At 46.6% G+C, this 27,941-nt stretch overlaps 1 protein-coding gene across 1 annotated transcript in view; it reads right to left on the bottom strand.

The window, feature by feature from the left end:
• Nucleotides 1-11: 11 nt before the first annotated feature.
• The window catches only part of Clic5 (chloride intracellular channel 5), a 96,862-nt gene continuing 68,932 nt past the window's right edge, over nt 12-27,941 (bottom strand). Inside the window, exons 5-6 of the mRNA XM_075980686.1 lie at nt 12,104-12,285; nt 12-3,833 (exon numbers count right to left, since the gene is read on the bottom strand). Of these exons, the coding sequence (XP_075836801.1) occupies nt 3,666-3,833; nt 12,104-12,285 (350 nt within the window). The 3' untranslated portion in view covers nt 12-3,665. The remainder of the gene's footprint in view (nt 3,834-12,103; nt 12,286-27,941) is intronic.

Below are 27,941 nucleotides of genomic sequence, written 5' to 3'. Positions count from 1 at the left end.
GTATGAATATATATATATATATATATATATATATATATATATATGATACACATACTTAGATCTTAAAATATAAGCCTTGAGAATTCACTGAACTTAGTTTCAAGCACAAGTTAATGTTTCATGTTTCCAGGCAAGGCCACATCCGTTTCCTGACTTGTCTTGTAGTTGAGCTCACCTCTGACCATGGGAAAATGGAGAATCCCAGAAGCACCTATCAGACACCTGTTGCTTCTAGAAAGATCTGATTGTTGTTGCAAATCCTTCCAGTGATGGCTGCAAACTCTTACTAGATGGACACCCAGCTTCTGCCTCTGCTTTCCTCAAAACACAATATGCCTGGGCCTTGCAGGTTGGGACTTTTAGACAGTTAACGTCTGTCTATGCTAAGCATGTTCCATTCCCAAGATGGTCCTAAAATGCTTGGGACTGTCTTTCTGTAGAATATGGCCATTTTGAAGCACAGGTGCTGTCTTCTCGACTGCTGCCTCATCTCACAACCAGAAGGTACCAAAAACATCCCCCAAACAAACCTCACTCTTGGAGCGGCTTCTTGTGGATGAAGAAAAGTCAAGACCCTGTCTGGTCCCACCAGCGCCAGAAGGGAACACCAGGGGCAGTTGCCATCTACCAGGAAGCTGGCACATATTTAGGATTGCCTGGCCAAATAAACCGACTGTTTCCAACTTCACAAGTGAGTTGTTTGCTGCCAGGAGCCTAATCTAGACCCCTTGTTTAAAGGGTGAAATATGCACATACCTAAGACCCTGAATTTAGCAGGAAAATATGAAATGTTCTGGAACAACCAAAAATTCACTTTCTATCTTATTGTATATAGTTGCTAATATCTTAATAAAGGTCTTCTCTCTGGGTCACCCTAAGATGTAGGAAGTTTTAAATAGGTAGATACACGCAACTCAGTCATTCTGAGTCTCACTCCAGCTGCCTGTCTTGCCTTCCGCTTGACACACACACACACACACACACACACACACACACACACAATTGTCATGTGTCAATCCAAGGTGAGAAATGAACACAAAAGAAATGGTTCCATCAAAATAGCTTGTCTTTCTCTGTCACCCAAATGCTTCCTGAGGGACTGGCATTTGCCAGAACAGCTCCTATCCAGTCTCTGCAGGCAGTGCCTGCACGGTCTGAGTTAAGACTTGGAACCTACGAGAGGGTAGTGGCAGATGGTGAATCATATACATGACAAGGTTAAGGCCAAGGTCCAAAGAAGCTGGAGCCTCAGAAGAAAACTCTGCTCTGGGGGTGGGGGATGGGGGCATAATCATCATTTACTTAATTGCTATTTTTATATACCAAGACAACTCTGTCCTAAGACACTGGTCAGTCTAATTATGATTCTCTGATAACATTAAAATCACTTCTGAACTCAAGTACTCAGAAGAGCCTCCATTCTATAATCTCACCACTTTTTAAAGGGGTTTGATAGATCCAACATGGGCTCAATTTTGTTATGTATGTAAAACTAACCCAATCACAGGAGGACCTTCTAGAAATAGTATTGACTCAGCTTGGGTGGTTTATTTTTAAAGACTTGCCCATTTCTGGGCTCAGAATATCACATGAGGGTCCTGAGTATTCTCCTTTCCCTCGGGGACCCCTCTATATGTATCCTGGTCTTCACCTGAGGTCCACCGGCAGGACACAGGGCTGTGAACTGCCTGGGTCACCCTGCTTGCAAGTTCTGGGAAGGATTCCTGAGAACAGCATGGTTTCCTATTAATTAAACAGCCTTCCTATGGTTCTGGAAGCCTCTTCCTGCCCCCTCCCTGCTCAGCAGGCCCACCAGGGGCTCTTTCCCTGCAGAAAAAGGGCCGGTCCCTAGGCAGAGCTGCCCTTTAAACACCCCAGGGGCAGTTTGCCGAGAGCCTGTAGAAAGGTTCCTGTAGGCTGGAAATGAATCGACTCATTTTGCACCTTCAAAGCCCTTTCAGGCTTATAAAACACAGGCAGAGTCCTCTTCCCCAATGGGCTAGGGAGACCTCCCGCTTCCTCCCTTCTTGGATCAATGGTTGTGCTTTGCTTTCGTGATCCCTAGAGGCAGGTGAGTCCGGTGACTGTTAGCACGTGTTGACGTTTCTGTGGAAAGGACCCGTGCTGCCCCACCCTCCGGAGTAATGAGCCAAGTCCAGGGGCTTTCCGGTCCTCAGGAGCCTCGCCCTGCACTGGCAGCAACACAGAAGGCAGGATTGTTAGAGTGAGGCCCAGCGGATGGATTTCTCCCATGTGCACCCTAGCTCATTGGTAGAGGAAAAGCGAATGGTTAACTCATTTGTCATAATGGTTGGTCAGTCCAGGCTCCCATACTCAGGCCCTGTGAGCTTTGTAGGTAAAACACAAGGCAGACAACTAAGGAGAGAAATATTAGGCTTAAAAAAAAAAAAAAGCTTTTTCTTAAAAATCTGATAGATGAGTCTGACGGCAGGGAAAATGAACCCAGGACAGTATATTTTCCAAATTCAAGCTGTGGCTTCCCAGTCAGAAAGACCCATGGGCTTTCTTCTAAAGGTAGCCCTTGATCACACCATTCCCTATTAGATTTCTCTTCCATCAGACGCTGGGGCTGAAGAAGCCGGGATCCTGAGCACACCCAGGTGGCAACCCACATCCAGAAGTGACTAGGAAGGGCCCGGAAGACAATTTTGGCCAATGTTGGAGTCTGCTTGATGGTTGGGTGTGCCCTAAGAACAGTCCATGATTTAGATGGTGAGGGAGAAGACCGGTCTAAAGGTTTACTAGGCTACTTTTCAAACTCCTTGCTTTATCTGCTCCCATCCCTCTCCTCCCACAACTCCACCCAAAGCCACTCATTGAAGAACAGTCCCACCCACTCATGTAATCTCCAGTGGCTGAGAGCTCTTCAGTCAGTGACCCCTGTGGCTGTAGACCCTGCGGGGTCTTTTGGCATCAACATTGCTTCCCAGAAGTCCCTCTCCTTTTGGATTGCCTCAGTTTACAATCCTAGATCAACCGCCTTTGTGGCAGAATGAAGACAGGTGGAAAGCTGGGCTCAGTGCTGGCCAGGACGTAATCATATTGCACCTGGTCCCAGCACTGCGACGAATTGGGGTGTATCCAAGGGGACTTTATAATATGGCCCTCCGTCAGAAAGTGAGCAGCTGGAACTGCTCTGCGTGATTCCCAAAGCCACACCCAACTGAGTCCCTCCCCCAGCACTGTCTTCCAATCAAAGCATGGTTCTCTCCCTAAGGATCATGGGATGATTTTTGTCGGTGGCCTCGCAGTTACTGAGGAAGAGGTGGGGTGGAGGAGAAGCTGGGATTGGAGTTGTTAATGCATCAGGGAAAGCGTTATGACATTGGCAGAAGGGACCAGTGACAATCCCACGGGAGCTCTTCAAACTGATCCCAGTCACACTGACCCTAGATGGGGTCAGCAGGTGGGAAGGTCTGCTGCTGTGTTCTTTCCTCTCGTCTGGCTCCTGGGATAGGGCGGAAAGATGGCACTGATCTTAGAAGGTAGCAGGCTGGAGCTGAGTTCAGGGGTGCCGGCAGGATGTGGCTTCATTCTTTGCTTTTAAATGTTTCCTCAAGGTAAGGAGGGAAATGAGTCTGTAGAAGAAGGCCCTTGGGAGAAATAGAATTCCTTTGCAGCAGAATCGGGCCAAATGGCTAAGCTCAGGATCGGCTGAGGCGCCTGGCGACATCTGCATAGGCCAGCTCGATCTCGCTGTCAGCTGCACAGGTGTTGGTGAACTCGTCCCGCGCATAGGCGTTCTTGAGGTACCGCCACAAGCCTGTCATCTCAGCCGGGAAGTCATAGTTCCGGTACTTCTTAGCCACGATCTAAACAAAGAGGACAAGACAGAGGTAGTGTGAAGACAGGACACAAATCAGTAGGAGGTATTAGGGCCATGATTTCACGGGTGACTGTGCATATCAGGTACATCTGCATGCACCAAGGCTGAGAAAAGTTGCCCAGAAAGACTAGCCATATCAGCAAGCTGAGTTTGATTGAGAAAGACTGCCTTAATGAGTCAATGGAAGAGAAACTGAGGATGACTCTTGACATCAACCTCAGGCCTCCATGTGTATGCACATACATGTTTATTTGCACCAAAGCATATACATGCCTACAGGCATGCAAACATGCATATGCATACACATATATAAAAACAAAAAAAAGTGTGCTGTGAAGGAAACCTGAAGCGATATGAAATTTTTTTAGGTAGACATAGTTTCCATTCTATGTAACATATTTGGGGAAATATGTGTGACAACCACAAGCATATTACCAATAGAGTATCCATATTCACATAGCCCAAGCTAACCTCAAACTTCCTATGAGACTTTGAATTTTCAGTCCTCCTGCCTCAACTCCCGGGTACAAGGATTACAGATACATGCTTCATGTTATAGTTCAAATTCTCTTTATTTTTGGTCCCTCTTCTGCTATGCTCTAAATAAGCATTCTTATTTTTGTGTGATGGCGGTGGTGGTGGGACCCAAAAAAGTGAGTCAGGTATTAGCATGTATATATGTAAGTTCTAGATCTGGTGAAGGCGTGGGCCACTAGTAATCTCCAATCTTTTCCGAGTCTCCACGCTTATGGGATGTGGCCTGGGACTTGTGGAGAAGAGGGGTTTGTGTTTATAGAAACAGCAGTGTTTTAGGGGCCAGCTCTGGGATTCATCTGGCCACTTTGTAGTCCCGATTCCATCTGACAGCTGTGACCAAGGACAAATCCCTGACACCTCTCTGAGCTCCAATTTGCTTTTCTCTGACATGGAGGTGATAGCAGGACTTTACCTTGCAGAAATGGGTAAATGGGTCCTGACAGAATGCTCAAAGGAGATCCAGACACTCCATAGCCATTGTCTAACACGATTCACTGAGGCCTGGCTGGTGCCCATTTCATGCATTTGCTTCTTCACTACATGGAGGCTGGCAGGGTGGTTTTTTGAATAAGGTCTGTGTAGTCGGGACAACTTTCTGGACACATGACCTGTGAGCTCTCCCAGGGCCTTGCACACAGAAGGCCCTTGCTCTTGCTTTAATGCTGTGTTAATATCAGCAGAGTCTTGATATATATTTTTTAACAAGGGCTCCTGTGTTCAATGTTCATTGGGACCTACCCATTAGTTCATCCTGCCTATAGCTCTCACGGTCAGGCAGGGGCAGCAGAGAGTAGTATCTCTCCAAGGGTTCTGCTCCCAACTTCCTTCATTTTCTCTTGTGGGTGGAGAGACATCAAACCACAGGATCTGATATTCTGCTCAGAACCCCCTCAGCTCAGCTATGTGAGGATTTCTCCTTCCTCCCCATCTGGATGATGTAAAGTCCACAGAAAATTATGCCAAGACAAGGACAAAGATGACCTACTGCACGAGAAACTCATTCTGGGGATCCTACTATACCAGGGAGAGCACACGTTCCTTCCAGGCGGCGCTCATTCCAGTTTTCAGGTTCCAGGACAATATTTACATTCTGTCCCGAGTCTCAAGGATGACAGCATCCTTTTCTCCTCCCCAGCTTGTAAGCAACAGCAGAACAAGGTGGGACCACAGTCTTCTCGCTTCTATACCCTTCCGTAACCCTAATGACTGGCTCATAAGCCCACTTTCATCTGGGTGCTGTGTTACACTACTCAGAACTGGGTGAGAGCTATTCAGATCTCTGAAGCATCCTGCAAGGACTGTATACCTATTGTCCAGATGAGAAAGGAGAGGCATAGTCATTTTAATAAGTAAAGCTTCAGTGCACAGCTGAATTGAATCTTTGGTATCTTCTGTTATCTCAACATCAGACAAGGTACATTGAGGTATATGTGAAGAAACCATTCTCTCTCTCTCTCTCTCTCTCTCTCTCTCTCTCTCTCTCTCTCTCTCTCTCTCTCTGTGTGTGTGTGTGTGTGTGTGTGTGTGCGTGTGTGTGTTGCAGAGGACTGAAGCCAAGGCATAATGTATGTTGGGCAAACCACCCCCATTAAGTCACATCCTGGGTGTTCCAAAGCCTTTCATTTTAAACGTGAAAACATTCTTTAGCCATGAGCAAACTAGACCCAGAAGAGACTGAAAGACTCATGAGATGTTGCAGTGATTCTCAACCAGTGAATAGCGACCCTTTTGTGGGTCAAATGACCTTTCACAGGGGTTACCTAAGACCATCTGAAACACTGATATTTACGTTGCAATTCATGATAGTTGCAGTTATGAAGTAGCAATGAAAATTATTTCATGGTTGGGGGTTGCCACAACATGAGGAACTGTAGGAAAGGGTTACGGCATGAGGAAGGGTGAGCATCACTGCAGGTCACAAGGACTGCCTGTACCGTGCCTGTCCATTGAGCATTAGGAAGGATGGGAACCACTGTGGCTTGCAGAGACTACCAGTATGGTGCTTGTCCACTGAGAACTAGGAAGGGTGTGCATAACTGCGGATTATAGGGACCACCAGTACGGTGCCTGTCCTTTGAGCATTAGGAATCATAACTGCGGATTATAGGGACTACCAGTACGGTGCCTGTCCTTTGAGCATTAGAAAGGATGGGAACCACTGAGGGTCACAGGGACTGTCATTGCAGGGCCTGTCCACTGAGCAATCAGGAACACTTGTTACAGTTCCCGCTCGCCCCATAACTCTCCTCTCCATTCAGCCCTATGCAAATAATGAGGACAGACAACTCAGATCCTAGGCCCTAAGTGCAAGTTAATCTGTGACCTCTTACTGGTGACATTTAGACAATGATACCCTGGTTCTCTGACATCCTGGGAGACCCAAAAAAACTGCTTGGGGTTCAGAGTCCCTCTACTTTTGTCCTGCTTCTCTGTGCAGAAGAGAATTGCCTGCTATAGCACCTTAGCATTTCACTGTCTGTGTTGGAAAGGGAAACCGGCCCCTATGCACACCTGCCCGGTAGCTTCTCAGTCTCATTCACAGGAGTTCCCTGTCTTTATGTCCATCCTCCCTCAGTAGTCTTCAAGGCACCTTCAAACTGATTGCATCCCCCATCTGCCTCTTCCCCTTGAGAGAGGGCTGATGAACCTCAGCTACTCTAGTCTCAGGTCATGTGGCCCCATGCTCCTGTGTAGAAAGTCATTTGTGACCTCCTCCCTTCCTCCATGGAATCTGTCCATTCCTCAAAACCTGTGCTCATTTCCAAATTTGTCCCCCAATTTGCTTTGTTGTTATTATTATTGTTGTGGTAATATTGGGGTTGTGACCAGCCTACTTGTGTCTCATCAGGTAAGTCTACAGGCTCTGAAAAAAAGTTACTTCACCCGCAGCAAGGCTGGAAGCCAGGGTAGAAGGTGCTCCCCTTCCGATGGCTCTACTGTTCTCTATGGCAGCCATGAGTCCTGTTTCTTTATTTACTCCCACACCTCCTGTGCCAGCTCAGAAGGAGCAGGACACGACAGGGACTCAGCGGCAGAGACTGGCTCCCGACACAGCCAACCCTCCCTCTCACCTCCAAAGTCCAGGTGGTATCTTTGCAGGACCCACATCTTCAGGGCTCCCCATTGACACATTCCCACAAATCTGAGTGGTCCTCTGAGAAAGTAACTGCCACTGAGCATGGAAACCTCCAGGCACATCTGTGCTTCCCAGTATTCAAGAGGCAGAACTTCTTGATAGGAAATCATTCTCTCCTGGGGGTGAACCCTAAAGAAACCACCTACATTGTTCTGTCCTGCTTGAGTGTAGCCAATAAACAATAACCACCAGTTGTCCCAGAGCTCCCTCTGGTCACTACAAGAGGAGGGCCTTCCAGTTTGACCAGGGACCTTTGAGAAGAGATTGTCTCGGCTTGGAGCAAATCTAGACTGTGATGATTTTCTGACCAAGGGAACTAGCTGGAATTAGCCAAGAGGGATAAAAATGGCTCAAAGGAGAGTGAATGAATCTACTAAGAGCCGGTGTGCCTGATTTGGCCCGAAGGCATGAACTTGGAATCCAAATAATCTCACAAGACTGAGGCAGGGGCAGGGATATTCCCAGCACTCGGGAGGCAGAGGCAGGCGGATCTCTGTGAGTTGGAGACCAGCCTGGTCTACAAGAGCTAGTTCTAGGACAGGCTCCAAAGCCACAGAGAAACCCTGTCTTGAAAAACCAAAAAAAAAAAGACTGAGGCAGGAGGATCTCAAATTAGAGAACAACCTGGATCATTTATTTATAGACTCTGTGCCAGCTGAGCCCAAAGAAATGGGGTTGGGGATATTTTATTTTGCACTAATTAATAAAACCATACTTGATTAGTGCTAGCATATTAACTTGGAGTTTTATTATTTTTCCATTTGTTTATTTGTTTTTGTGGTGCTAGGTTTCAAGGGCAGTGCTCAGGAAGAGCTGTACCGGTTGCTAGGTTTCAAGGGCAGTGCTCAGGAAGAGCTGTACCGGTTGGTTTTGTCAACTGTACACAAACTAGAGGCATCTGGGAGAAGGAACTTCATCAGGTCGCACTGTGGATATGTCTGGTGGCCATTTTCTTGGTTATTGATTGATATAAGAGAGCCCAACCCACTGTGGGTGGTACCATCCCTAGGCAGGTGGGCCAGGACATAAGAAAGTTGACCGATAAGCCAAGGGGAGCAAGCCAGTAAGCAATGTTCCTCCTTGGTTTCTGTTTCGGTTCTTGCTTCTGGGTTGCGGGTCTAACTTCCCTTTATGATGACTGTGATGTGAAAATGTAAGCCAAATATAAACCTCCAAACTGCTCTTGGTCGTTGCTTTATCAGAGCAATAGAAAAGCAAACTAGAAAACATATCCTGGGCTATCTTCATTAGTTTGGAAATAACAGACATGCAATTACAGAATCTATATATATATATATATGTCTCTCTCCCTTCCAAGTTGTCCCACTGAGAACAGTCACTGTGCTGGGCCAGGAAAAGCCCACCCATGGAAGTTTAGACCAGGCTCAAGGTGAATGTGGGTCACAGCCCCTCAGCATCCTTGGATGGGGATAGATGTGTCTGGAAGGCAAGCAGGAATGAGGACGTACAGAAGGAACTTCCTCACTCATGCTGTGAATTTGCTGTCTCATCTGAAAATAGTTAGCTCCCACCGCCCAGATTAGATTTTGGCGTCTGAGGCCAAACTGCCTTGGCTCCCCTTCATGCTCTCTACACTGGAGAGCTTTGCCAGGTCCCTGGATCTGATAAGCTGGATCAGCAGAAATCCAAGGAGACAGGAGCCCGGGCCCAGCCTTTGTTCCCTCCTAGGCCATCCTCCATCTGATCCCTGGCTTCCCAGAGCTAGAAACCCACTGAACTGTCTCCAAGGACAGGGATTAGCTTGGTCATTTAGGGCTGGATGGAGCTGACGCATTCAGAGGATGGCATAGAAGCTTGTGTGCTTGCTTACTTTGACAAAGGATGCCTAAGTGAGTTGCCTGTACATGTTGGAGAAGAGAAGAGAGAAGGAAGGAAGGAAATGGAAGCAAGGGAATTTGATCCACGCCTCTTCTTTTAGGCATGAGAAAAATGAAATCCTAAAAGATCAAATGACTTGCCCTAGTCCGCCCTGCTAGTTGGTGGCAGGTGATGAATTAGATTTGGGTCTTCTGATCTTTCCATTCTATCACCATGACACCGTGTGACTGAGTGGGCATCACACATACCTAATGGTTCTGCTTATTCAGGGAAAGGAGGAGAAAGCACACTTTGGTGGGTGGGGTGTGCAATACTTAATAACTTCAAAGCAACATACTTGGCTGGTCCTACAAGAGATCTTTAGCTTGGCCCTGAGCCGAAAATGTCTTCATATTAAAGTGTTGTATTGGCCTGCCCTGGAAGCATGTAATTCCCTCCCCAGTTTTCGTGCTAACCCAGGACCGTGGGACACTCACACATGGATGGCCAGCTGAGTGACTTCACCACAGGGTGGAGTGCTCTCTAACTGGAGGAGAGTCTGTGTATCTAGCTCAATACTACAGCTGAAAGTAATAGCTATATCCTAATGATTGAGAGTAGGTGAGCCTTCTCCTCAGTGAGGGACAGAAATAATATGACTACCATAAACAACATAGGGGCTGATCATATTGCCATAAATTAGTATTTATTAAAGGGTCACCACACTTGGAAAAGGTTCTGTGGTCAGAATGAGATGGTAAGACACAGTAAAAGCAGGGGGTTATTTGGGCATAAGACCCTACTACATGTTGTCGTCTAGATGGTGAGCATCAAAATGGATGAGGGTCAGGGTGAGCTGAGGAGATGACGGAGTCAGTAAAGTTCTTGCTTTTGCAAGCATGGGAACGTGAGGGTAGTTTCCTAATATAACCCATACACAAGAACAGGTGTGGTGGTATACACGTGGACTCCCAGTGCTGGGAGACAGAGACAGGAGGGTCCCTAGAGCTCACTAGCCGGCTAGTCTAACGAAATTGGTGAGCTCTGAGTTCAGTGATAAAAGAATAAGGTGGACAGGGATTGAGGAAGACTCCCAATGTTAATGTATAGCCTCCATGGGCTTATAATGCATATACTTACTTAGATGTATATGCACATACACAAACGCACACATGAGAGAGAGAGAGAGAGAGAGAGAGAGAGAGAGAAAGAGAAAGAGAAAGAGAGAAAGAAGAAGGGAGAGGAGAGGAGAGGAGAGGAGAGGAGAGGAGAGGAGAGGAGAGGAGAGGAGAGGAGAGGAGAGGAGAGGGCGGTGTGTCTGTTTGGAGACCTCAGTAGGATCCAAATGCTGACTTCCAATGAGATAAAGGAGAACAGAGGGCTGTGGAATAATCCTTTTGTACACGGTGAAGATATTTCTTATTAGTTTAATAAAAAAAATACCAACTTGCCAATAGCTAGGCTGAAATAGGTTAGGTGAGAGAGCCAGACTGAGAGAATATTGGGAAAAAGGAGGGCGGAGTCACCAGGCATATACAGAAGGAATAGGACATTTAAAAATAAGGTAACAAGGCATGAGTCGCATGGCAGCCCATGAATATATAATATAATATATATAATAAATATGGGTTAATTTAAGTTGTAAGAGCTAGTTACTAACAAGCCTAAGCTATTGCCTGAGCATTCATAATTAACAATAAATCTCTGTGTAGTCATTTGGGAGGTGGCTTATGGGACAGAAACTTCTGCCAACAACGGGGCTGTCCCACGTTGCTCTGGAGCACGTGGTTGAGCTCCATATAGGAAAGGATGCTTTAGTACTCAGAGCTGTGTGCAGCCAGAAGACAAGGGCTCCTTACCAGAAACATCCCTCCACACTGCACAGAAGGCTGCCACAGACACAGCAGGAAGTAGACCAGTGTGAGTTTGGAGGTCGTTTGAGATAACTCTTAAATTTCCTCTTAAAAGTGCTCAGTCTGTGACCTTTTTATAGGGAATGACTGAGCAGGTGGTGAGAACAGGCAGCAGGCACACTGAGAACAAACGGGCATTCTCGACGCCACTCCTTTGCGGTTTCTATGGATTCAGCCAATATGGAGGGAGAATGGCAGGTGGGTAGCAGAGGGAGCTTCTGGAGTCTGTGCACAGCAATGCATGAAGACCCATGAGGACCCATCTAATGCAGGTGGGAAAGCATGGCGGGGATAACTCCAAGATGAGGCTGCGATGCAACTGTGTATAGTAGCATTGCACTTATTATACATTGAGCCCCTATAGTAAAATAAGCAGTTTCATACCTAAGTCCCACAATAACCCTGGAGGTAAATAACAGATGACGATTTTATAAATAAATATGAAAGCTCAAGGGTTGGAGAGATGGTTCAGTGGCTAAGAGCACTGGCTACTCTTCATGAGGACCCGAGTTCAATTCCTAGCATACACTCGACAGCTCACAGCCATCCGTAACTCCAGTTTCAGAGTATCTGATAGCCACTTCTGACTTACACGGGAACCAGACACACACAGTGTAATACACACATGCGGGTAGAACACCAGATGTATACATTTTTTTTTTAATTTAAGGAAATTCAATCCCAGAGAGGCTGTTCACCCAGCAAGCTGTGAAGGTTGATCTGGGTCCCTAATAAATCTGACTTCAGAGCCTAGAGTTGTCTGGGCTCCCAGGAGTTACTACCCTTGATTCATCCCCCCCACACTTGGCTGGGCCTGAGAGGACGGCAATACCAGGCACAGACCCCTCTTACCTTGACAACATGCAGCTTGGGGAGCAGATTGCAGTCGGCCAGGGTCAGCTCATCCCCATCTAGGAACTTGCGCTGGGACCCTTTCTCATCCCCACGGATGTTGGTATCAATCTCCTCTGGCAGAGGCGTGTTCAGGTAGTCATCCAGCTTCTTTAGTGCCCTTGTCAAGCCCCTCTCAAGGGCTGCCATGGAAGAAGAAAAGAAGGGTCAGCTCTCTTACTAAATATAGTCACAGGGACTTCAGAGTACACCTGCATGTGTGCACACGCACACACACACACAATAAATCTGAGAAACTAGCCAAGCAGCAAACACTAGTTATTTCTTTAATTTGATTAAAACACCAGATATTCCTTTTAATTTGATTAAATTCCTTTTACTTTAAGTTGTGTCTCCTATTAAATAAAGAATTTCAGTAGTTAAAGCGTATGTCAAAGTATTCGGAGCTTATCTCCAGCAGTTACAACATTAGGCAACTTTTATTTTTTGTTATATTTATTTTTTGTCAATGATTCATAATACACACAATAATGTATTTGAATAATTTTGAAGAAAAGGCTGATTAAGTAATTAAAAATGACACAGAAGTAGTCCTAAGATAGGACCAGCTTTCTGGAAGTATTAACTTTGACTAAACTAGCTGGAAATGGGGAGGGGACCTTCAGGGACCAGGACATAGGAAAGAGAGCCCCGTCCTGTTTGGGGGGACCAAAGCAACCGACAGGAATGGCCATTAGTAATATGCATTCGATTCCACTGCATAGAGACTGTCACCTGTCATAGATGCAAAGAAGACGAGGTGGCAGAAGACGTTTATATTTCTATCCTGAGTATAGCAACTAACCCATTTAGATACGCAGGAGCAGAGGACCTTTGCATCATGGAAAGATGACATGGCAACTATGCACCTGAATATACAGGGTTGCTGCATGGTCATTAACCACTGTACATGTGACATCAGCCCCCCTCGTCAACTTCTCCCACCCCCTGTTTTGACAGCATGCTCCTGAGATCCCACTGACCCACATGGCCTCATACACAAGGGGGGCATTGCCATCCAGAGGAGAAACTGCGAGGGCTGTCCTCCTTGTCATGGCTTCCCAGATGTGCCTTCTAGTAATTAGCCACTCCCAAACAACCCACTTTTGTCTTTTCATAGCAGGCCTTTTGTCTGAGACAATGGAAGGACACTAATCTGAGACAATGCTGCTGAACACTTCCTGGAATGTTTGGGAACCGGCTAGAGGCAGGCCGTTAGTTTCTCAATACTTCCTTCTCCCTGGTGTGGCATTTGAACTCGGCTTCATCATCTGCTTTGTGTTTTCGGTTTGAGAGAATAGAGTGAGAAGAGCTGGGGAAAATGCTTGAATTCCCCTCAGTGATTGTCTAGACTGTGATGGGATTACCAGACTATTCAAGGGCTAAGGCAGAGGGTGGGTACTGGACAATACTTATTATGTTTTTCTCCCCAAAGCGATTGCATTTCATGCTGGATTTGTTTGCTTTCTCAAATCCTTTCAGCGATAGAGTGGGGCAAAAGCCCAATCCCAGCAGGAAAGGAAAAAAAAAAGCACAATATTCTAGTTTCAGTTTTGTTGTTCTGCTAAAACATCCTGTTACAAAGCAGTATGAGGGAAGAAAGGGTTTATTTGGCACACATTACTGAACTGCAGATCATCTTTGTAGGGAAGTCAGAGGCAGGAGCCTGAGACCCGTTGGTCACATCACATCCATAGTTAAGTTAGCAGCATGAAGCAAATATCCAGGGTGCCTTCTTGCTTGCTTGTTCTCTTTTTTTTAATGTTTATATATTTATTTATTATGTATACAATATTCTGTTTTTGCGTGTATGCCTGCAGGCCAGAAGAGGGCACCAGACCTCATTACAGATGGTTGTGAGCCACCATGTGGTTGCTGGGAATTGAACTCAGGACCTTTGGAAGAGCAGGCAATGCTCTTAACCTCTGAGCCATCTCTCCAGCCCCTTGCTTGTTCTCTTGTCTGGCTCACCCCCACCTCCCGCCTGGGGAATGCTGCCACCCACAATAGGCTCTCTTGGTGTCCGTGAGCAATCAATGGAATTCCTGCTCTACCTGACCCAAATAAATCCTCAACTGAAACTCTCTTTCCAGGCAGTCTAGGTTGTGGCAAGTTGACATTTAAAAATGACCATGACACATGGTATAGTTGTTAAATTTTGATCCATTTGTATCAGTGGACGGATATGAAGGAGTGTGCAAACGGAAAGGAGACATTCCAAGTCCTAATTCCCAAATGCCTCTTGGAGACCTTTCAGAACTGTGAATTTTGGCAACAGTGAATATTGGCAAAGAGGCAGGAAGCAGTGATGGAGACCTTGAGAGAGCAGCTCTGGATAGAGTCCAACTATCTGCCAAATGAGCTCTTGAAATGGAAGGGGTAAAGTTTAATAACAGTTATGGTTGGGTCCTCTACCTCATTACTACAACGTCACACAGGGCACGTACATTCTGAGCATGCTCACTGCTTGTCAGTAACTTGACTTGCAGTAATCATGGTAGAGACACAAGATGAAAAGCAAGACGGAATCCCACAGTGACTTCCCGCCCCCGTTAGGATTTGGATTTTGCCTAGAATAGACTCACAGTTGAGGTTATAGCTTCAAGACCCTTTAACTGAAGAGCCCTCTCCAAGACTGGGGATGGGAGGACATGACTTTTTTCACTTCCCTGTTTAAGTTTATTGTATTAGCTTTGGGCACCATAAATCCCACCTGTGCCCCTGATTCTGGAGGCTAGAGGTTAGCTCCTCAATGTCACTGAGTGACAGCCTCCTCATCTCAGTGACAATGAAAGCTCCCAGGTCACACATGGCCCCTTTTAGGTTCACTCAACTCAGTGTAGGGAAAGTTCCTGAGACAAGGGCCTGGGTCAGTCAATGGTTATCACTGTTTTCTTGTGACTCGATGAAGCGGTCATCCTTCTGCCTGTGTGTATCCTCCCATACTTCAAATCAGTGTACCCTTAAACATTCCAAGATGCAACAGAAAGCACGAGATTCCGAGTAGCCCCAAATCTGAGGTCAAGTCCCCAAAGTGGAGCTTTCTTTCCCTCTTTTTACTTATTTAGATTTTTAAAATTGTTTTTTGAGATTTGCTCATGAAGCTCAATAACTAGCAAAGATGGCCTTGAACTTTTGCTCATACTCAATAACTAGAAAAGATGACCTTGAACTTTTGCTCCTCTTGCCTCTGCCGCCCTAATACTAAGATTACAGGCATGTGCCACCATGGACCCTCCCTTGCATATTTAATGCACAGCCATAACTATGTCCCCCTACACCCCCTGGAATCCTTGTTGGTGACAAACCATGTAGAGAGGGATGGTCAGAGGGGAACGGACACACCATACCCACATGCTGAAACACTCCAGGCTAACAAGCCGCCCGTGACAGTACCAGACATTCTCTTCCAGCCTTCTCCCTCCTGCCTGCTGGCTCAGTCCTGAACCACAGGATTAAATGGTCTCTTTCGGCTGATGGCATTTGGGTCGTGAAACCACTCACAGTGAACTTTCTACTGTGGTAAAATGGATCGGAAAGAGACCAGGGTGAAAGGCAGGGGACAGTAAGTCCTTCGGGGTGTGTGTGTGTGTGTGTGTGTGTGTGTGTGTGTGTGTGTGTGTGTGATAGAGAGAGGGAAGAGGGAATCTCACCACTGAAAGGCTTCCTCAGACACTGGCTGTGGTAACTAACCTCAGGCAGGCTACGGCAGCCAGTGACCCTTGATGACTAACGTCCCATGAACTTGATGGATACCCAGTCTTTTAATTGCTCCGCTTCTGCTTCCCATAAAGATTTATTCCGCACTACACACAAATGTGCCGGGTAAAATATGCAATGAGGAAAAAGGGGAAGAGTTCATAAATATTCTCAGGCATATGCAAACAATCTCAAATTTATTTTTCTCTCTTTTTTTTAAGGAGAGAAAAAAATCCACCCATTCCATGATCACTTCCAGATTCATTGAGGTTGCTATTACATAAGAGCCAATATTGTTTTCTCGTCATAGAGAAATAATGAGTTGGGAATGGCAATTTGAGCTAAGAAAATAATATAGTCTTACCAAGGCATGGGGGTTGGAGGAGGAACGGGGAGCCAAGATTCTAATCCAGCTTCCAACAAGTTTCTGCAAGCATGGTTCAGCCCTGGTTTGCTAACATCTGGGCACAGCATGGGAACTGAGGATCATGAAACCAGCGGCACCTCTGGCTCTCAAAATTCACACAGAGAGGGGCAGATGCCAAGGGTGGTCTTTGAGACAATAGAAAGCAGGTCTGGGGTCAGGAGCTTTGTAGGGTCTTCTGTGTATTTTTCTCTCTGATGTGTATTTGGAGAAGTACACATATATTACATACACTCACACAGACATATCCATATAAACATAAATAAAAAGAAACCTTATAAAAATAAATTGGGAAAGAGATGGCTCAAGGGTTAACAATACTGGCTACTCTTGCAGGGGACCTGGATTCAAGTCTTAACTACACAGGGGCTAAGAAATGGTTCTAACTGCAGTTCAGGAGATCGATTGACCCTTTTTGTTTGTTTGTTTGAGACAATGTTTCTCTGTAGCTTTTGGTGCCTGTCCTAGAACTAGCTCTTGTAGACCAGGCTGGCCTCGAACCCACAGAGATCCACCTGTTTCTGCCTCCTAAGTACTGCTGGGATTAAAGGTGTGCACCACCACCACCTGGGTTCGATTAACCCTTTCTGCCTCCTCAGGCACTGTGTGAGGTCTACAGACAGATACGCAGGCAAAGCATTTATACACATAATTTAAATTATAAAATGTTGTTTTTGAAAGAGATCAAGGCCCACCTTTGGCAAAGATCTGCAGCCTAGGTAGGTGCCTGCCCATGGAAAGGTAGATCATGACCGCTAGGTGCTGGCCCCAGGCTGAGCAGCCTTCACACTCTGTTCCATTCATTGCTCCTCTAAGGACCATTCCCACGGGAAGGCAACACTCACTGTTTTCTGAAGGGACCCCTGAGTGTGGTACTCATGGTTGCCTAGACACATAAGAGCCAAGGACTAGTATTTATTCTCACTTAACAGCTAAGTAAACCGAGTCACAGACATACCCAAGGCACATATACTTATGTTGGACATACATAGCTAGTTTCTTGAAGCATTCAGAGCACTCCAAAGATATACATGAACATAGCATGTTCTTGGTTTCGTTTGTTTTACATGCTTACTTAGAGGATCTCATGCGCTGGGCAGTGGGAAAGTTAGCAATTTATTAATCTATTCTGGATTGTAACTTAGTCTGATGTAATAGTCCCTCTAGAGGATTCTCAGTCTCTTTTGCATAGAAGTACTCAGTTTCTCAGACAGACTGTCTCTCCCTTGCTCTTCTCCCTGCGTAATGGAACTGGGGTGGGGGAGGACACTCCTGTGACCTAGTGGCACTGGGTGGGGGTGGGAGCTCATACATGTCTTGACTTCTCTCTAGTGTGGCTAAGGACATGCTAGCTCTAAGGGTGGGGTGGGGTGCATATAGGCTTCTTGCCTCCCCTCCATGATGGGAGGATTTGCAAGCCGAGCACTACATGGGTCTGTTAGACACAAATCTGCTGACTTCCTGGCCTCTCTCACCTTTCTGTCACCCACAAATCTCTAAGTCAGTGGATCCCAACCTTCCTAAGGCTGTGACCCTTTAATACAGTTCCTCATGTTGTGGTGACCACTTCCCCATCGTAAAATTTTCTTTGCTACTTCATAACTATAATTTTGCTACTGTTCTGATTTTATCTGATATGCAGATGGCCTTAGGCAATCCCCATGAAGGGGGCATTTGTCCCCCTCAAAGGGGTCACAACCCACAGCTCAGAACCGCTTCTCTGAGCTTTCCTTTCAGTTTTTCTATGTCAAATAGTCTGTGAGGTCCCTAGCAGCAAGCCCCTTTGCCTAGGCGCATGAGGGGTCCGTCTGCACTTTGTGAGCTTTCTGGACAAGGTTCTTGAGGGGTGAAAAATTAAAAGAGAAACTGGGATTTAGAAAATCTCTAAAAAGGTATGCAGCTATGTTGAATTCCAGAAATCAAATACCAAATTCCTTTTTCCCCCCCTCTTAAAAATCTTAACTTAAAATGGACCTGGAGAGATGGCTCAGTGGGTAAAATGCCAGCCTTGAGCTTGGCTCATCAATAACCATGTGCACCAAGGCTTGGCAGGGTGCATCTGTAACCCCAGTACAGCAGGATGGAGACGAGAGGGCATCCTGAAACAACTGACCAGCTGACCCAGGGGACACTGCAGGCCCAGGTTCATGGAAGAGATTCTGCATCCAAGAATAATGTGGCCATCAACAGAAAGTATCCAAGGTTGACCTCTGCTCCGTTCCCTCAACATACACACACACACACACACACACACACACACACACACACACACACACACACAGAGCCTTCTTAAAATATCTTAACCTCTAGACATAAGTATGTATAGCTTGAATTAGAATATACTCAGAAATGCTAAGAAAAGCATATTTTCAAAATATTAGCCCAAATAGATAAGTCAGGAACAAAACCTAGTTTTAAAAATTGAGACTCTGGATCTCAAAACTTAAATCTTTCCTACCCCGCAGGCCACTGTGAGTGCCAAAGGCTGTCCCATTGCCTCTGGCCACCTCTGTGGTCTATCTCATGCTAATGTCACGTCATCTGTCTCCATCTCATTGTTAAGGGGAGCATCATTTCTTTGTGCCCCACCTTCAACCAATTGGAGGACACCTTGCTTTCTGCTATTAACGGTTGAGTTTGATTATGATCCTGATGCTTCAAGAGTCATCCAGAATGGCCTAGAATTTGTCTGTGAGTGCAAAGCCTACCAGAGGCCTTTACATCCTTTCTAAAGAACCAACAGAGGCTCTGCCTGTGCCCAGGCACAGTGCTGTGTAAGGAAAAGTGAAAATGTGTGGAGAAAATTCAATGGAGAAAACTGGGGTTCCTCCATGGAGGAAAAAACATGTGGATACTGAGAAGTACTTGGAGAATTGGATGAAATTTCTGATTTTTCATCTGAGCTCATGTGGATAAAAAAAGGGGGAAGAACACAGCTGTCATTTGAGGGAGACCCCAGCCATCATGTTGTTGGAGGCAGAATAGAAACATAGCCACATTTTGCTGGCATTCAAGAGTTAAAAATAAATGAGATTTCATGAATTAGATAAGGTAATGGAGACCAAAAAAAAATCCAATAAGAAGAATCTGACGTCACCTCTCTGGCATGTTTTGGAGGGAGAAGCTTTTCTTCCCATGCCCTGGTATTACATGGAGGGAGGCGAAGAGGAGAGGCGGAATTGCTCAGAGCCAGACATTCAAGGAATTTGGGGCTGGGGCTGGAACAGAACATGGCCATGAAAGCTGTGAGGTAAGGAGCCTGGCCAGCGTCAGACATGGTGACACTGTGACACTGAGGAGTGCATTTCTGAGGAAGTCGGAGATGCTGCAAGGACATTTTCAGGAGTGATTTCCAGTGTGGTGCCCCTGTCCCTGGTGCATGAATTCCAGTGTGGTCCCCCTGTCCCTGGTATATGATTTCCAGTGTGGTCCCCACTGTCCCCAGTATATGATTTCCAGTGTGGTGCCCCTGTCCCTGGTGCATGAATTCCAGTGTGGTCCCCACTGTCCCTGGTATATGATTTCCAGTGTGGTCCCCACTGTCCCCAGTATATGATTTCCAGTGTGGTCCCCCTGTCCCTGGTGCATGAATTCCAGTGTGGTCCCCCTGTCCCTGGTATATGATTTCCAGTGTGGTCCCCACTGTCCCCAGTATATGATTTCCAGTGTGGTCCCCACTGTCCCTGGTGCATGAATTCCAGTGTGGTCCCCCTGTCCCTGGTATATGATTTCCAGTGTGGTCCCCACTGTCCCCAGTATATGATTTCCAGTGTGGTCCCCACTGTCCCTGGTGCATGAATTCCAGTGTGGTCCCCCTGTCCCTGGTATATGATTTCCAGTGTGGTCCACTGTCCCTGGTATATGAATTCCAGTGTGGTGCCCACTGTCCCTGGTATATGAATTCCAGTGTGGTCCCCTGTCCTTGGTATATGAATTCCAGTGTGGTCCCCCTGTCCCTGGTATATGATTTCCAGTGTGGTCCCCACTGTCCCCAGTATATGATTTCCAGTGTGGTCCCCACTGTCCCTGGTGCATGAATTCCAGTGTGGTCCCCACTGTCCCTGGTATATGATTTCCAGTGTGGTCCCCACTGTCCCCAGTATATGATTTCCAGTGTGGTCCCCACTGTCCCCAGTATATGAAGTCCAGTGTGGTCCCCCTATCCCTGGTGCATGAATTCCAGTGTGGTCCCCACTGTCCCTGGTGCATGAATTCCAGTGTGGTCCCCACTGTCCCTGGTGCATGAATTCCAGTGTGGTGCCCACTGTCTTTGGTATATGAATTCCAGTGTGGTCCCCCTGTCCCTGGTATATGAATTCCAGTGTGGTCCCCACTGTCCCTGGTATATGAATTCCAGTGTGGTCCACTGTCCCCAGCATATGATATCCAGTGTGGTCCCCACTGTCCCTGGTGCATGAATAGTCACATAAGTGTTTGTGTTCATTGTGCAGGTTTGGGGAATCACCCAGAGTCAGGTTATCTGAGGGTAAGGGACCACACAGAGGTAAAATATAAAACAGTTGGCTGTGGGGTTTGGTTGCCCATAGGAAAGACACAGCAGGTAAAGTGGAATCGACTCTTATGAGGTCCCCAGAGCCACTGGGTCAGAGCAGACACAGGATTCCAGAGTCTTGGAAGGGGCTTACTCGGGGGTTCGGTCGCTTCCTTTGTTTATGGGCCTCTGGCTGTGTTAACATACCACTAGTGTCCACGGAGGATGGAGAAAGGGAGCCGGGGTCAGGGGAACCATGACAACAGATGCCAACCCTCCATGACACGTCACTCCCAAGTCACTTGCTCTTGATGTCTGCTGCTACCAATGGCTGTTTACTAGCCACTACTGAAGCTACTTCCACAGACTAGCAGAGAGTAGGACCTCAGGAAATACCTAACTTATGATCCCTTTGTGACTGGATCTGAGCCTATGGGAGGATGGGGTCACAGAGTGAACTAGAGGTCAACTCAAGGCAGAAGTTCAGTGTGGGAGGAAAGCTGAGAACACTGGATCTTCCTGGGCATGAGTAAGGATGACCCCGGGGGTCATAGAGGATGGCATTCATTCCCGTAGCGGAACCTACCCTTGTCTGGACTCCTCTCCTAGGGCCATGTCTTACTCTTTCCATAGTGCCAGAGTTCGGTTTTCTTGCTCTGATCTTTTGAAGAATTTGGGCCCCATCTTCCATCAGGCCAGTACAGTAGGCATGACCCAATTGGCCAGCAGGATGTGTGTTACCAAATCAGCCCAGCTCTGGGAAACCCAGCCACACACCTGTAGGAAGCAATCCCTAGGCCTGCATTTCCAGACACTGGCCCAAAGAGAAACGGCAGGAAGACAAAGGGAAGAAAGATGCCATGGCCCTTATACCTGTCCCCTGCTGTGCCCTGGCGGTGGCAGCCAGCTAAAGGAAGAGTCTAGAGTTCCTACCGCCAGGGTTGTGCCCTATCCTCTGGAAAGGACGTCCGCCTTGGGTGGAAGAATGATTTCTTCCTCCACAGGCAAGATCCAAACCTTGTGACTGTGGTGAGTTGCACAGTGAACACTGTGGGCTCCCCCAAAGTCACAGTGTAAGCAGAACCCTCTCAGACTGTCTCCAAGGAAGCCAGGGACTTTCCTCAAAGGAAAATGCATTCTTCATGAAACAGCTTCCCTGGGCTTTATAAAGGAGCCAGGTTTTTTGAAAAGAAGAACTTTCCGATTTAGCTCCACAGGTCAACTAATTATCCATTAATTATTGGCAAACATTTATGAGGGTGATAGAAAACACTATACGTATGCTATTTTATTGAAAAGAATGAGAGCTTTTGGTAATTTTTAGCTATGCCTAAAGCATCATTGTGGTGAGCAATTCAGAGCAATTTCGGCATGCTGTTCATATAATACATTTTTGAAGGATGGTATTGATGATATAGACAAGTTCCAGGTGCAGATATTTTTTTTAAATCTCCTCGAAGCCACGGTACATTCAAAAAGAAAAAAAAAATGTCATTTACTTCTTCAAATTTAGGGTTCCATATAACTGTACAATTTAAGCTCTCCATGTGTTTATTTATCAGTGGGGGGGAGAGGGAGGAGAGGAGAGAGGGAGGGAGGAAGAGAAGAAGAAGAAGAAGAGAGAGAGAGAGAGAGAGAGAGAGAGAGAGAGAGAGAGAGAGAGAGAGAGAGACGGCATAGCCCTGACTGAGTGGATGTGTTCTTGATTAGTGGCCAGTACTGACACCAGCCGTGGGATCGTGGCGACCCCTTCTGGCCTTTCCTTGAACAGCGCGCCACCCTGTCTACCGCTTCAGTAGGAGCTTGGGTATGTTTCCTATTAGGCTTCCCAGAAACTCATAAACGGCTGTAAAATCCATCGTGCTAATAGAAGGAACGACATAAATGCTGACTGACGCTGTTGATGCCGCCAGTGTCGTTCACGAGGCTGACTGAGTCGGGTGGAATCTAGGAGATGTTTCTAAATTACTTCACAAAAGGTGATTTTAGAGTGTGGGGGGCCTAGATTAGGGTTAACACGGATGTTCAGACTTAAGGGCGAGCTTGTCAGAGAGACGCTAATTACACTGGCTGTCTGCTCCTGTATAGCCCCAGGTCTTGCTTCACCTCTCTCTCACCACAAGCACTCGGACTAAAGAATTCCATTCCCCATGCTTGCTTGGTCCTCAAAGAACCACATCTTTAGACAAAGACCTTCTCGGATGCGCAAGCAATCACCCTGCCACCTCCCTTGCCTAGTCTGGGTAATTTGGGGCGTGGTCTACACATTTTCTTCCAGTTGCCTTGCTCAGTGTCCGCTACATGCTGGGTTTGGTACCTTCTGTTCCCCTGTGGATGGTGAGGTCTGGGTCCATGGTGAAGCTGGGCCTGCTGAGTGTCTTAGAGAAGTACACACGGTACTTACTCTGCGCGGACTTGCTGCCTTACGAACCGATTTGGTCACTGTTTTCCAAGCCTCCCTCTTGTTTGAAAACTCAGCAACTGTGTGCGGTTCTTAAACAATGGATAATGTTAAATATGGAACACACGCCAAGTCGAGAGCACAGACCATGGGGCCAGCCGCTGGGTTTGCCTCGCACAGACGGGGTGGGCTACTTTAACCTTCTGTGCCTCGGTTTTCTCATCTCCAAAGTGGAGCTCACAACCTGGTGTACCCCATTGGGTTGGTGGCCATTGTCATTGAGTCGCTGACTATCAGGGACAGTACCTGGTAATGTGTGTGACGCGGGAGGGCACTGGTGTCTGAGAATCAGAGATGCGAGGAGAAATGTAGCCCTCCCTCTGCGGGACAGATGTCGTGTCTGACTAATTGTCTTCCTGCGAAGTCATCCTGGACAGACTCAAGTCCTTCTTAGCAAGTGATCACAGGAATGGAGATTCTCATCTGGCCATAAGTGTGCATGAATGTGCGTGTGTGCGCACACATGAGTGAGCGTGCATGTGTGTACACGTGAGGCCATGTGTGTGCATGTGCGTGTTCAGATGCTTGTGCAGGTCAAATGTCAGAACCAGGTGTCTTCCTCAGTTAGTCATTTTCCACTTTTTTTTTTGAGACAGTGTCTCTCATCAAACCTGGAGCTTACAAATTTGGCGAGACTAGCTAGCCACTGAGCCCCAGGAATTTTCCTCCTTAAGTATTAGGGATGCAAACTCAGGTCTTCACATCTATGGAGCAAGTGCTGCACCCACTGAGTCATCCCCCACCGTCCTCATCCTAGCTTGTCTTTATAACCCTGCAGTCACTGTCTGGCCCCAGGAAGCCTCCCTCTTACCCATCACACGGATGGGGCATCCCTGGGGTTTTGACAGAAATCTCCACAGAACTCAGATACCTTCCAACCCACTCTCCCGGCCCCATCTTGCCCAGAACATTTCACGGGTGCCCCACCTGCCCCTGGGCAGTCTGGTTTGAGGATTGAAACTACCCAGGACTCTTACAACCAACCTGAGACTGTACCTTCTGAAGTTTGAGCTGGGTACACAGAAAATTCTTCACATGGTTTTTTACTTCTGTTTCTTAAAGTTCAGCATATTTTGTCAAGCCCCAAAGAGCATGGGAAATGATGTATCTTTTATGGCATGGCTAGATAGGATATTTTAGCCATAGGGGGGAAATTACCTTAACTTGAAAGTGAACTGTATGCAAGAATCCTCTCTTCCCTTCTTTGTTACTAATAGAAAACAGAACCCATTTTTTTCCCTTTAGGATATCAGAGTGTTTGGTCAGAAGGACACATCTTCTCAGACTGGCACCCTTTTAGGTGAATCTGGCTAAGGGGACACAAGTAGAAAGTGGTCACTGGACTTCTGGAAAAGACATTTCCACCAACAATGAGAGAAACTCAGATCTAATGTCTGGAAATATAGTGGCTATCTTTGTGGAATGAAGACAAAAGGCATACGTTGAAGCCTGGTGAGATGGTTCGGTGGATAACAGCACTTATTCACTAGGACCCCAGAACCTATGTGAAAAAAAAAAAAGCCTATCCCAGCATAGGGCAAGGGGTGGGAGTTGGGCAAAGGCAGGAGGTTCTGGAAGCTCCATGGCTGGCTATTCTACCTGAAACAATGATCTTCTGGTTCTCTGAGAGACTCTGCCTCAAGGCAATACTGTGAGGTGAGAAAGGGAGACATCACACATTCTGACTTTATGTGTGTGCAATGTTACATTTACTTGCACACTCATGTACTTGTACCACAAAACATGCATACCAAGTACAAACACACACACACGTGTGTACACATAGCTGTAAGCCCAAGATGAAGGATCAGGGGGTCTGAGGACCCAAATCCACCATTTCTTTAGGCCCCACAGTATTTGTCTGGAACGCACTGTTCTTTTGACAGCTTGTTATGTGAGAAAAGCAAACTTCTGTTGAGAAGTAGGTATCAAGAACTCTTAGGACAGGGCATGGTGCATAGCAACGTGCTTCACAGGTCTTGCCGAGCCAAATAGAATAAATGTTTGCGTTAGCTCCTGTAGTTATGTTTCTATTACACATAGCAAAACATACCTTTTTATCGATACATGTAGGTATCGCAGCATTTTGTTGTTCTATTTTTATCCTAGCACACTGCACAGCACCTGGAACTGAATGAACTGTGTGTGGAGGGGTGTGTGGGGTACATCCACGCATGTGTGTAGTTGTGCATATCCATTTGCACGCATGCAGAGGCCACAGAGGATGCTGGGGGTCCTACACTACCACTTCCTCTTTTATTGCCTTGAGAAAGAGTCTCACACTCCTTTGAATAGGCAGACCAGCTGACCAGGGAACTCTTGGAATCCTCCTGTCTCCACTCCCTAGTGCTTGGGTTATAGGCACGTGCAGCCACACCTTGCTTTTTCCCATGGGTGCTGAAATAGGAACTCAGCACTGGCAAATGTTCTAACCTACTGAGCCATCTCCCCAGTTCCTGCTGGAACCTGATTGAGCATCTGGCCCAGACTAGGAGCTGAGGAGGCCTCTGGAGGTGATCATGAGTGAGACTCGCCCTGGACGGCAGAGAACCATCAGGACGAGTGGTAACACTGTGACTGCTGAGGAACCATGAGCCTTACTTCGGGCCCACTGCCTCAGTAATAAAATACCTGATGCTGCTGACCTTATAAAGAAGAGTCTTTAGTTCAAGTTTGGGGTATCCCTATTGGTTTTGCATTCTGGCGAGGGCCTCTTAACAGTATCATGATAATAGAAATTGCATAGCCAAAGCAGAGGCCAGAAACTAAGGTATGAGTTGACTCATCCACAATAACTCAGGCTTAAGAAAGTGCAGAGATCTCATCAAAGCTGTCTTACTAACCTCCTAGGCAGTGCACCCCCTAAGCTCCTCAGTCGTGATTTGGAAATAGCCTGTCCCCCAAAGGCTCATTGCTGAAAACTTAGTATCTGGCTAGGGTGCTTTGGGGAAGTTGTAAAAACTTCAGGTAGAAATAGGTCTCTCTGATCATATCCTGGAAGGGCATGTTGTGTTTTGGAACCTCTTCACTTCGTTCCTCACTCTTTGCTTCCTGGCTGCAGTGAGGAGAACAGCCTCTACCACGTGCTGCTGCCATTGTCAGGTTCCTAGTCAGGAACTGAATGTCAGACTCTGAAACACGAAGGATGGCTGTGTTATAGGTTGGCACAGCCGAATCTGATGGGAATGGCAGAAGTCATTGAAGCCGGCACAGCTGCTTGGCAAAGACCCGGCAGAGCCATGTGATGGCCACTGCGCAACCTTTGGTTTGCATCTCCACCTAATGCTTACTTGGGGGGGTGGGGGTTAAATAGTTGCACAATTTGGGGATATTGGATTGATGGAAATTTTCTTATGAATCATTTATGCCTTCTCCCAGGAATGCTGCTTCTGAGCTTCCCCAGGGCAGTCATGAGCATGCTATTCCCTGTGCTCGAGGGAGAAAGTCTTATCTATTGAATGTCTTCCTTATGCCTCAGAGGTTTGACTCACGAAAAGAGGCCAGAGGTCTCTTTATGAGGCTCTGAGATATTCTTGAAACATCTGTCCCTGTACTTACACAGGAACAAGATAATCAAAACAAAGTAAACTGAAAAAGGTTAGCAAGAATTGTTGGGCAAGAGGAGCAGGCCACAGTTTGGATTGCAAGCCCCTTCCCACTACACACTCAGGCAATGGCATAGCATATACAGCCACAAAGTGAGATTCGCTGAAATTACCTCTGCCCTACACAGAGACTCATACTGATGAGCAAAGAATGGAGGGGAAATATGATAAAAGAATGAGATGTCAGGATCTCCCTTTCTGAGAAACGTCAGCTCATGCAGAACCAATGTGGTTTCATGTGACTAAGGAAAAATGGAATGCCAGGACTAGACATGTAGACAGATTCTATAAAAATATAAAATATAAACATTGTATAATGCCAGAATTTGATAATAACTGCAGCAGCTTTGGCCTGAGGATTTTTCTTGGGCACTCTGACCACTGAGAGTTAATAATGTTTGGGACATGGCCGTATGCCCGGGCTGGCTTGAAGATTTTGTTTTGGTCTAGTGTCCTTGAAGCAACCAGGGCTACCAGCCTGAGAACAGGCTGTCATGTGTCTCTAGATTCTCAAAACTTGGCTGATGGGGTTAATGAGTAACAGTGACAACTCTGTTTATCAATGAATCACTGATGTCAAGACTGGAGGGAAAATGATAATAGTGATAAATGTTGTCATAGTTTATTAATGATGACTAGAAGATGAGCAGAAGGAAGTGAAACGCATGTCCAAAACCAAAAAATGATATCATCTGTGTTTCGGAACAACATGAATGTATTCCTACTTACTAAATTCTGTATAAATAAAGAAATACTCTGGCTGCCAGTCAGTCAGGCTGCAAGACTCTCTCAACCACGACAGCCTGGCTCCCTCCCTCCCTCACCATCTCTCTACATCCCTGGTTGGGACCACAGAGGATGTGCTTTCTCTCTGTCCACCTCTCCTAAAATGAAACTAAGAGATGTCCATCTTTGATTCCTCCTCCGTCGCCGCCCTTGCATCCACCCATCTTCAAACCCTGCCCTCATCAGGAACCGGACTCCAGCAACAGGCGATAAAACAGCATCCAATGCTGGAAATACATCTGCCACCCCTCTCTTTTAGTTGAAAAGAAGCCCATAGATTTACCACAGTCAGGACCAATGCTGACCACTGAAGACAGCAGAGCAGCCTGGGG

Source organism: Microtus pennsylvanicus, chromosome 7 (genome assembly GCF_037038515.1).
Source record: "Microtus pennsylvanicus isolate mMicPen1 chromosome 7, mMicPen1.hap1, whole genome shotgun sequence".
In the NCBI taxonomy this organism is placed as follows: Eukaryota; Metazoa; Chordata; class Mammalia; order Rodentia; family Cricetidae; genus Microtus; species Microtus pennsylvanicus.
Note: the sequence above shows the minus strand (reverse complement) of the source record. Positions and strands in the feature narration are given on the sequence as shown.